Raw genomic sequence first — 10541 nt, forward strand, 5'->3', positions numbered from 1 at the left:
AGATTTGTGCCTCCAGAGTTTCCTTCATTTTCAATGCAGCAGCTCATCCTCTGAGTGCTGCCTTGACCCGCTCCCTTCCCTGGCAACTGACCTCTCACCACTGCTGTCCACTGCCCACTGAGGGACTAAGAGCGGGGCATCCAGTCAAGGGGTGATTCCCAGAAACGGTCATTTCTCATGTCCATGTCCATTCCAAAGAGGGTTAGACTTTGTGATTTCCTTGGTCATGTGGTTAATCTGCTTTTCTCACCATGCTTGGCTTCAGTTTCTGTTTCCCAAGATCCCAAGGACTGAGGCCGAGAGCAGTTGGTGACATTGGGGCTGGGAGGAGTGGCCTGGGTGTGGGTGTTTGTGAGGATGGCCCAGAGCAGAGAGGATTTGCGACTCGGTGAGGAGCGCTTGTGGCCTCCAGAAGGGACAGAGAAGACCCCGAAGTCTAAGCAGACCTGAAATTTTTTTTTTTTTTTGACCTGATTTTTTTGAAAGCACTAAAACCTATGCATCCTCATCCTTTGGAGAGCCTTTGTATTTGAAGGAAGGGCATTGGATGTTTGAATAAGAGTAGAAAATGGACAGAAGGTCTGATTTTCTCTTGATGGAGCTCTTAGCTTTTGTGGAGTTTAAAAAAAAAAGTGGGGGAGGGGAGATTCCAGGAAAGCTCTGGAACCACCCACATGGGCCTGCTTTATTGTCTGGGCCTCTTGCTCTTCTGGCTTTTTCTTAATCAAGAGATTTAGATCACTTGACTTTTCCTTAAACTTTTTTTTGTAATGAAACTTTAATCCTCAGTTACTCTTGGAGTGTATCCTTGACTTTCTGCAAGGAATAGCTCCTTTGCTTTGAAAAGAGGAGAGATGGCTCTGCATTTCTGCTGTTGAATGCAAGGGCGGGGGAGGGGAAGTTTCATCTTCATAAGCTGATGGCACCTTGGGCTGCTCTGCACAGAACATGGAAACTTATTAAATAGCTGCTAACTCCCAGATTCTGGTTGTTTGACTTTTCAATGCATGATGTTATATTTTTGTTTATCAGATTTAACTTTTTAGTTATACTTGGGCCAGACCCATGGTAACATCAAGGCATTTTTCCTAAAGCACAGGCTACGGCAGAGACCCAGAACCACAGGAAGTGGCAAGGCTGGAAAATGCTTATCTCACCCACCCCCAAGCTGATGCCCAGAGCATGGAGGCCACTTCTTGCACAGCATCTTACTGAGACATGGCAGAGCTGATGCTCAAATTTTGATCTCCTGACATTTCAGCCCTGGTGACTTAACCTTTCTTGTAGATGAATGACGTGCCCTAAATTGAATGTTGGCCTACTGTGACTATGACCATGCCCTTGAGACCCATAGAGGTGGGAGAAAGAAGGTGAGGGGGCCAGAAACTTGGAGGAGGTGTCTGGTATCAGCCAGCAAACCATAAACAGCAGCCGCCTCGGCACTCAGGAAGGGCCAGCAGTCTCCCTGGAGTTGCAGCCCTTTGGGCCTGAAGTGAGGATTCATCAGAATGCAGGGGACCTTAACTTTCCTTCCAGGGACAGGCTAGGGGATGGGGCAGCAGAGGAGGCCAGCAGGTGGAATAGTGACGGCTAATCTGTTCTCTAGTGGAGAGATGGAGATGAGTCCAAGAGGGCTGATGTCTACACCTCTGCTCCACCAGCCTGAGTTCACCCAAACATCCTAGGCCTGACATGTTCTGGAGTCCCATCTGGAACTTAGTTGGGGGCAAAGCCAGGAAGAGAAATTTCCTGGAACTTCTTCCAGAAACTTCCAGCTTGATCTAGTGTCCAGACACACCCAGTGATAGCCGTGGTCTGAGCCACAAAGAGAGTCAGAAGTCCTCAGGGTTTGAGACACTGTCGGGCAGGAAAAGGAAATGTGTGTGTGTGTGTGTGTGCGTGTGTGTGTGTGTATGAAGCAGGAGGGAAGGTGGGCAGAGGGAGCACTGAGCAAAGGCAAATAGGAAGAAGGGTGTGGAGTAGCTGATATGTCCAGGTGGGATGGTCCCTGGAGGCCTCAGAGAGCAGACTTTCCACAAAGTAGAGCCTGCATCTGAGAAATTGAGCATCCGGGTGGAGGGGTTGTACAGGACTGAGGAGCAAGTGTGGGAAGACGAGCTGGAGGAGACTGTGTCTGGCCTAAGGAGCACGTGCATATGCTGGGAAATTGTTTGAACCAGGTGGTAGGGGATAAGAGCCATGAGTTTGGGATTCTGGCTGCTGGGGGGAGGTGTGTGTGAGGAATGGGGAGAAAGTGGTCATGTGGGAATCTGGAGCTGTGGTCCAGGACTGAGGGGTCTGAGCTGGAATCAGGCTATGGAAGTGGAGAGGAAGAGGCAGCACCACTGGGGGGCTGGGGCTGGAAAGGACTGGTCAGCTAGAGATGGAGCAAGTGGGAGCTGAGTGTCAGACATGTTGGAGAGTTGGATGTAGTGGGAATTCCTAATAATGTACTTTCCCAACCTTGAGAAATTTCACAGAAGTAGCACTTGGAAAAACAGCAAATGTTACAAAACTGTGTTATGATTTTTCTTCACATTTTTCTTAGAATAATAGCCTTGTTACAAACCCCAAGGCCAGACCCAGAAGGGAGTATGACTGGAATCATGAAAGCATGGACCTTGGAACACCAGGTCAGCGTCAGATATGAACACTGCCTATGTACTCGCTGACTGTTCCTGAGACTATCCTAGAAGGGAACAGCCTGGGGTAAAAACAAGGAGATGTGGACTATGTCACAGTAGTGTCTTGGGGAAGAAAGATCAAAGAAAGTTTTGTAGTCTGCCATTAGAAATAAAAGCTGGACTCAGAGTGGACTCTGCACCTCAGTCCAATAGAGGCTGCAGGTCCCCTGACCCATTACACCAGATTTTGTGTTCTGTCTTCATTCTCGTTGCTCACTCCCAGGCCATTAGGGCAACAGTCGGAGACATTGCCATTCACAAGATCACATGTCTTTGCATCGCAGCAGCATTTATTGAAACACAGATTGAGACAACCCAGAAGGCACGGCACCCACAGACAGTCATAATAAGAGGGAGACCCAGAAAGTGGCCTCCCCTTCTCCAGCCCACCTGCTCTGGATTGGACAGATTCCCCCTGCGCCGGCAGGGGGCGATCTGGAGCAACCATGGCGTTTTCTTTGAAATCTGTTAAGGTGTATTGAATAGCAAGACCTGTCCAAAGTCAAAAGAATCCCCCCCACAATAGGCCTCTCAACTGGGAGGTCACAGGAGGATTTTGGCTGGAACAGGTTAACCCAGAAGAAGGCAATCAGTTAGAGAGACAAGCAAAACACAAACTCAAATGACCAAGGGGCAATTCCTGCCTCTGAGAACTTCCCAGCCAGGACAAGGGATCTGCTGGAGTGGGGGCGGCTTCCTCTCTGATTCTAAGGTTGAGGGAGACCTGACTGGATGGTTAGGCTTATTTCTTGTGCCAGAGGAAGACTGAGTTTTCATGATGCCCAGCTGCCCTGGGTGATTGGTAGGGTCCCAGAGAGCTTGGTGAATAACACAAATTAGCCACGGGGATTTAGCAGTCAAATCGGAGTTGAGTGAAAGGGCTGGGAATGACTCTTTCTAACTGAAGCCTGTTGGAGAACCAGGAAAACAACTCCCTAAAAGGAGAAGGTGGCGCGGAGAGCGGCGGAGGGTCCTTCCCTTGTAGGAACACATGAAAGATTCTGGAAGCAAGCACACAATTTTTTTTTTTTTCCATTCACACACCCTTCTGTGCTGGGGGGATGCAGGCGGAGCCTCTGCCTCTACGCAAAACGGACAGACCGGCTGCTCCCGCAGCTGAAGCTGGAGGCGCGGGGCTGACAGGGGACGCAGGAGTCGGGCGCCAGCACTGTGATGCTGCCCCCGGTGGCCACGGGGCCCGAGGCGATCTGGCGGCCTGCGGTGGTGCTATACGTGAGGCCCCCACAGGTGACTCCACCGCGGGAGCTGCTGACACCTGTGGGAAGAGAGGGGACAGGGAGGGCTGAATGGACCGCAGTGATGTCACCAACCCCAGGACAGGCCCCAAAGGGCTTCTGCATGCATGAGCTTCCTCCTCCCCGATGAGTTTAGTGGTTCATAACTCAGACCCTGTTCTCAGCACCTCAGCCTTCTCGGGCACCCAGGCGAGAAGGAAGCGAGTACCCCCAGACTCAGTGGCAAAGCTGAAGTGAAGTCGCTCAGTTGTGTCCGACTCTTTGCGACCCCATGGGCTCTAGCCTGCCAGGCTCCTCTGTCCATGGGATTTTCCAGGCAAGGGGCTACTGGAATGGGTTGTCATTTCCTTCTTCAGGGGCTCTTCCCAACCCAGGGATTGAACCCAGGTCTCCCGCATTGGAGGCAGACGCTTTGCCATCTGAGCCACCAGGGCAGCCCAGGGGCAAAGAGGCTGCACTCTTATTTCCCGGGGAATGCAGTTCACACATTCACCAGTGGAGGGTGCCCAAAGATGCCTTTGCTTAGTGCCTCCAGGGAGAAGGTAGGGGGTGGTGGCGGGGCGTAGCCGGGGAGGGAGCAGGGGGCATGAAAGGCCCCCTCCCAGGTCTGGAACTGTCCAGGTCCTGTAGGTTAGGCTGTCCAGCTCAAATCTGCCCATCAATAAAGCCAGTTTTCTAGGGGGGTTTCAAGCAGGTACTTACAGACATTCACAGAGCCCACTCCTTCGCACAGCCTACAGGAAAGAAAAGTCTAATTAATTCCAAGCACTGAGCTGGATTCCTTGAGGCAGCTTCCTTGAAGCTTAGGCACAGAGAGGGCCCTGCTGTGTATAGATCCAATTCCCCAGAGGCAGGAAGTGCTCCCTCGAGTTTGCCTTAAATGCTCACGCTCCTTTAACTATTGACTGACCACAGAGACAAGGCCTTCTGCTTTTCAGCAGAAGTGAGTGAAGCTATGAAATCCACGTGCTGCTTCCAATCGGAATGACTTGGCCCACCCTGGATAGTGCTGATCAGGCTTACAGAAAGCATGTGAAAGGGCCTAGTACCAATGAAGAGCTACAGCATAGACTGCATCGACCTTATAATGTACCCGCTTCCAGGGCAGGCCAAGCGGCAGCCTCCTGTAGGAAGCTACTGGAAGAGAGTGGATTTCAGAGCCACAAGTCTTGAATGAGGGTCCTGGCTCTTCTGCTTATTAACTGTGTAGCCCCGAGAAGGTCACTGAACGCTGGGCCTTATTTTCTTATCTTTGGATGGGAAAAACGATACCTGGTTTGTGAGGATTAAAATGAGCACGGAGCACAGGCCTAATAAAGTGTTCATAAATTATTATTACTATTGAAGCCTGAGCTGTACTAGCAGTGGGCAAAGATGCAGTTCCCACTTGGGTTCAGGGAAGTTCACCCCCAGAGGACCAGGGCCGCCTCCTTCTAGACTCCCAAGGTTTCCTCAGCCTCACCTCTGCTCCTCGCCCTCCAGCAGGCGCCTGTAGGTGGCGATCTCGATGTCCAGGCCCAACTTGGAGTTCATCACCTCCTGGTACTCCTTGAGCAGGCAGGCCATGTCCTGCTTGGCCTTCTGCAGGGCCTCCTCCAGCCCGGCCAGCTTGCAGCGGGCGTCGTTGAGGGCCGCCTCGCCCTGCTGCTCAGCCTCAGCCACTGCGGCCTCCAGCTTGGTCCGCTGTGGGGAAGGAGATGTGAGGATGGGGAGGTGCAGCTAGGCTCATCTGAGCCAAGGGAGCTGGGGCAAGGATCCCAGAGAAAAGTTAGGTTAACCTCCTATGAGCAGGTAGTTAATGGGACTATGAACACAAAGGAGGTGATGGACACTTTTCATCATTTCTTCTTGATGGTGCTGCAGGGTGGCCAGAAGGGGAACATCAGTGATCTGGCTCATCTCAGCTCCTCTGCTATGTGAAGTGCCAGGGCCCCAGCCCCCTCTCTGGGCCCCTGCTTCCTCACAGGCACACTCTGAGGCTTGATTAGGGCTAGACCTTTGCACTTTGGCAGGCAAAGGGCCTGGTGCTACAGTTTTCCTGTGTTGGGTATTCAAGCCCTCCCAGAACCCATACCTGGCACTTGGCATTTTCAATCTCAGCTGTCAGCCTCTGGATAATGCGGTTCAGCTCGTTGATCTCCTCCTTGGTGCGGCGTAGGGTCTCCCCATGCCGGATCACCGTGGCCTTCATCTCCTCACACTGGGAGGAAGCAGAGAGGCTCCTGAGGCTCAGGATGGGACAGCTCATCCACTCAGGACAACTTGGATAATTGTGCAGGTTGCACAGTGTTCAGCCTGTGCAACTATACATGGCCCCCTTGCTCTGACACCCAAATTGAGATCTGTATCTTTCTCGCCATCCCTGAAGATCAAAGTCCCCAGGCAGAAGAAGCCCTTTCTAATCCACACTTCATATCTTTTCCAGTGCCATGTCTAGGAGGCAAGTGTTTTGGACCACTCACCTTGTTGCGGTACCAGGACTCAGCCTCAGCCCGGCTGCGACTGGCAATGTCATCGTACTGAGCCTTGATCTCGGCGACAACACAGTCCATGTTCAGGTCTCGGCTGTTGTCCATCTTCACGATGACCGAGGTGTCTGAGATGTGGGCATTGAGGATCTGGATCTCCTGGGGGGGGGCCGGCAAAAGCCAATGCATTTGGTTCTGGTGTCTGGTCTGGGTCACATGCTCTACCCCTGGGGGCTGTCCACTCCCTGGGGGACCCACTGGTCATGCATGATTCATGACTCCTACTCGCCTTCATTCACACACAGGTACATCATCAGTGAAGCTGGAAGGGGCTCTAGAGGTCAGCTGGGGACAGACTTAATAAATGGGGAAACTGAATCCCAGTGTATGAAAAAGGCCTGACTCAACATCATTCAGCAGGGAAGCTGGGGTATGAATGCCAGGACTAGTGATCTGTCCAGGAATTAAGACCCCTCTCTCACTGGAAGCCAACCCTACCCACCCCCTGCACTCTCCTCCCCACGTATACACTTTCATATCCATGTAGAGACCTACACTCACTCAGACCAGCCACAGGCACACACACGGCAACACCCAGAGACCACAAGCACAGAGAAGCCCAAGCACGCACGTGCTCCACAGTCCTTGGTGCTCACGTGCACGTGTCTGTGACAGCCTCACAGTACGCCCACTTGCATGTGTGTGCGTGTTCCTTACATGCTGTCATCCCTCAGGGGGTGAATGTGCACACAGTCTCCGCTCTGGGTCCCCTCACCTTCCCTCCCCTCTTCCAGGCTGGTTGGCAGGGGCCCCCTCACCTCGTCATAGAGGCGCTTCAGGAAATTAGACTCCTCCACCAGGGCCTCCACGTTGGCCTCCAGGTCTGACTTTCGCAGGTAGGCACAGTCCACATCCTGGTGGTGGGGTGGAGAGGAGGGGGCGAGCGTGTGGGAGGAGGCCCCGGGAAAGTGCTCTGGGTGGGTGTGGCGACCCGTCCCACTGGAGGTTGTGCGCACAGAGGTGCCGCTCCCTCCCTCCCGGAGCCCAGCCCCTTTACCTTCTTTAGAACCACGAACTCATTCTCCGCTGTGGCCCTCAAAGCCACCTCCTCTTCATACCTGCGTGTGAGAGAGGCAGAGGCTGGAGCTGAGGAGTCAGGGTTTGGCAGCCATCCTGGGCAAGCTCTTCTGGGAGTCAAATGGGGTGAACTCTGCAAATGTCATCCCGTTCTCTCCCCATTCTATTTGTGCATTGTTTGTGGGCTAGCCCTGTCCCAGCCTGGCTCATTCCACCTGAGTCCTGCTGCCTCTGGGATGAGATCAGAGAATGCACATTCCATGCCCAAGTCTACAATCATCTTTCCATCCATCCTAGATCCAAAGACAGCTGGTGCCACGGGCAGAGAGGATGTGGAGCCTGGGTCAGGAAGGGGAGCAGGAGGAGCAAGAAAGCCATGGAACCCCACTGGGCTTCCTTACTCCTCTGAAACCATCTCTAAGACCCATGGGCCTCCAAGGAGTTGAGGTGGAGCCAAAGAATCTGAAGAAACCTAGGCTCCTACTGCCCATCCTCTTGGGTAGCAGGCAGCCCCTCTTGGCAGACAGGCAGGAACCTTAATGAAGCTGCTTCTAGAGGGTTGTGGGCAGAGCCTTCCCCCTTAACCCTGTTACCCCAGGTGGTGCCACACTCACTTCTTCTTGTAGCCCTCCAGCACCTCCTGCACGTGGTTGAGCTCTGAGGCCAGCCTCCCGCCGTCGGCCTCCACATGCTCAGCCTCCCGCCTCAGCGTCTCAATGTAGCCATTGAACAGGGGCTCCAGGTTGCTCTCGCAGCAGCGCTGGTTTTGGTAGAACTGCCACTTGGTCTCCAGCAGCTTGTTCTGCTGCTCCAGGAAGCGCACCTGCCGCCCAGAGTGGGAGAAAGAGACTCAGGAGGAGCCCCGGGAGGTGTCTGGTTCCCCAGAGTTCTCTCTTCCCCTGCCCTGGTGCCCGCTGAACAGCCGGGGCCAGGCAGGGGTTGAGCCCTGGAATCTCTGCGACTCAGGGGGCCTTGCTCCCAGCCCCCCAGGGAGGCACTGTGGGTGGGAGTGACCCAGGCTTGAGGCCAAAGGCCAGATTCACATCCCAGGTCTGCCACTGTAGTGGCAGCTGCCTCACCTCTGGGTGCTTGTTTTCTCACTCCAAAACAGAGGTGATAATAGAACCTTCCTTAAAGTTGTAAAGATTGAACAAGTTGCTACATGTAAAGTGTTTAGAAGAGTTTCTGACACACAGGAAGTGCTCAACCAATTTAACTATGACTTTAACTACAAGTTCTTCATTTATTCATGTAAGCAACAAACATTTATTGAATACTTACTGTGTGGTCCCAGGGCTTGTGCTAAGATACACACACACACACACACACACACACACACACACACACACATCTTTATCTATGACTGCACCTACCAATCAATTTTATTCAATTCTCACAACCCTATGGGGGGAGATCTTATTTCCCCTATAGTACAGGAGGGGAAAAGGAGACCCCAAGGTATGAAATGACTAACTTATCATCTCATAATTAGTCAGGAGTCAGGATCCTACGTTCCTTGAGCCTCCTTCACCTGCCTGTCACCATGATTTATCTAGTTCAGTTCAGTTGCTCAGTCATGAGAACCCTATGAACAGTCTGTCTAAGCAGCTCCCTAAGCGCTCAGCTTCAATTTGTTATTAAAAAAATTAGAGATGATAATATCTACTCCAGTGAGTCATTTCAAGGATTAACTGAGATCACTAAAGAAAGTGATAATAAGAAGGTCCCCCTTACTGTCCCTTCACCCCAGGTCCCAGACCTGAGTCTGGTCCTATCTCCTCTGCTGGACTAAGGCCCCATGGACAGAGCCCACACGAAGGGAGGTGCAGCGGTGACCTTTCTGGGAGGCAGCCAGAGGGCAGCTAGGGATTTCTCAGCCTCTGCACCGGTGGGTCTCTTCTCGCCAGTCTAGTGGCCTCCCCTCCTCCATTCCCAGCTCTGCACCCATGAAGCAGCCTGGCAAGCCTGGTTGGTTGCCTATCACATCTCCTCGCCCACTACTGTCCTTGGAAGAATGCTAACAGCTAACATTTATCACTTTCTATGTGCCGGCACTGATTGCACAGGAGCCCAGTTAATCTTCAAAGCAAACATATGAAGCCGGTTCTATCAAGGGCACAAGCAACAGGCCTGAAGATTTGCGCTGTGAGCAGAGGCGGGGATGTGGGGAGGCGGCAGAGCTCTGAGCAGAGCTCCAACTGCTTCCCAAGCTGTCCCACCACAGGCCTTCTTTTCTCCCCACTGCCCCTCTGCTCGTCCAGCACCCAGTGCCCAATGTTTCCGGCAGCTCGGATATTCCCATGTTGTCTTGTCTCCGGAAGCGCAAACCCTTTACAGCACAGACTCAATTTCTGGACCATGCTGGGCTGCGGGTATAGATACACTTTGCTGGAATTACACGAGAAAAATAAATCCTTCTGTGAAGATCGGCCTGCGTTTCCCTCCGGTGGCTGGAAGCCATACGCTGGCTCCCCTGAAGACTGGGACCTTCCCGAGGGGAAGGCAGGGCCGGGGCCATCTCTGGACCATCCCAGGCCTCACTGACCTTGTCGATGAAGGCAGCGAACCTGCTGTTGAGGTTCTTGATCTGCTCCTTCTCCTCGTGCTTCACGCATTGCGCATTGGGGTCGATCTCCAGGTTGAGGGGCGTGAGGAGGCTCTCATTGACTGACACGGTGGTGATGCAGGGAGGGCTGAGGCCGCCCACGCCGCCGGAGCGGTACCCGAAGCTGCGGCTGCAGGAGCCAGCACGGAAGCCGCCCACCGCTATGCGGGGCCCACAGGAGCCCAGGGCCGAGACGCTGCGGCTGCCGAAGCCTGTCAGTCCCCGGTAGCAGGACACGCCTCGGTAAGGGGCGGCGGTGATGCAGCAGCGGCTGCCCGTTTTGGGGGCCACAGCCGAGCAGGAGCTGAAGGTCCTAGTGACGGAATATCCTGGACTGATCCTGTAGGAACGGCACGACATGGTGTGGGTCTGAGTGGATGGAGCTTTGAACAAGGGAGTGTTGAGAGCGGCGGGTGCGCTCCTAGGATGCTTCTGGACCCTCTGATCCTCC

At 53.4% G+C, this 10541-nt stretch overlaps 1 protein-coding gene across 1 annotated transcript; it reads right to left on the reverse strand.

Moving 5' to 3' along the window:
- Nucleotides 1-2952: 2952 nt before the first annotated feature.
- On the reverse strand, nt 2953-10541 carry LOC123464565 (keratin, type II microfibrillar, component 5). The gene is made up of 9 exons (XM_045165480.1): nt 10031-10541; nt 8100-8308; nt 7466-7526; nt 7227-7322; nt 6403-6567; nt 6015-6140; nt 5403-5623; nt 4643-4674; nt 2953-3960 (listed from the first exon to the last, which is right to left on the reverse strand). The coding sequence occupies exons 1-9, from the start codon at nt 10448-10450 to the stop codon at nt 3767-3769; spliced, it is 1524 nt and encodes a 507-aa protein (XP_045021415.1). The 5' UTR covers nt 10451-10541; the 3' UTR covers nt 2953-3766.

Source organism: Bubalus bubalis, chromosome 4 (genome assembly GCF_019923935.1).
Source record: "Bubalus bubalis isolate 160015118507 breed Murrah chromosome 4, NDDB_SH_1, whole genome shotgun sequence".
In the NCBI taxonomy this organism is placed as follows: Eukaryota; Metazoa; Chordata; class Mammalia; order Artiodactyla; family Bovidae; genus Bubalus; species Bubalus bubalis.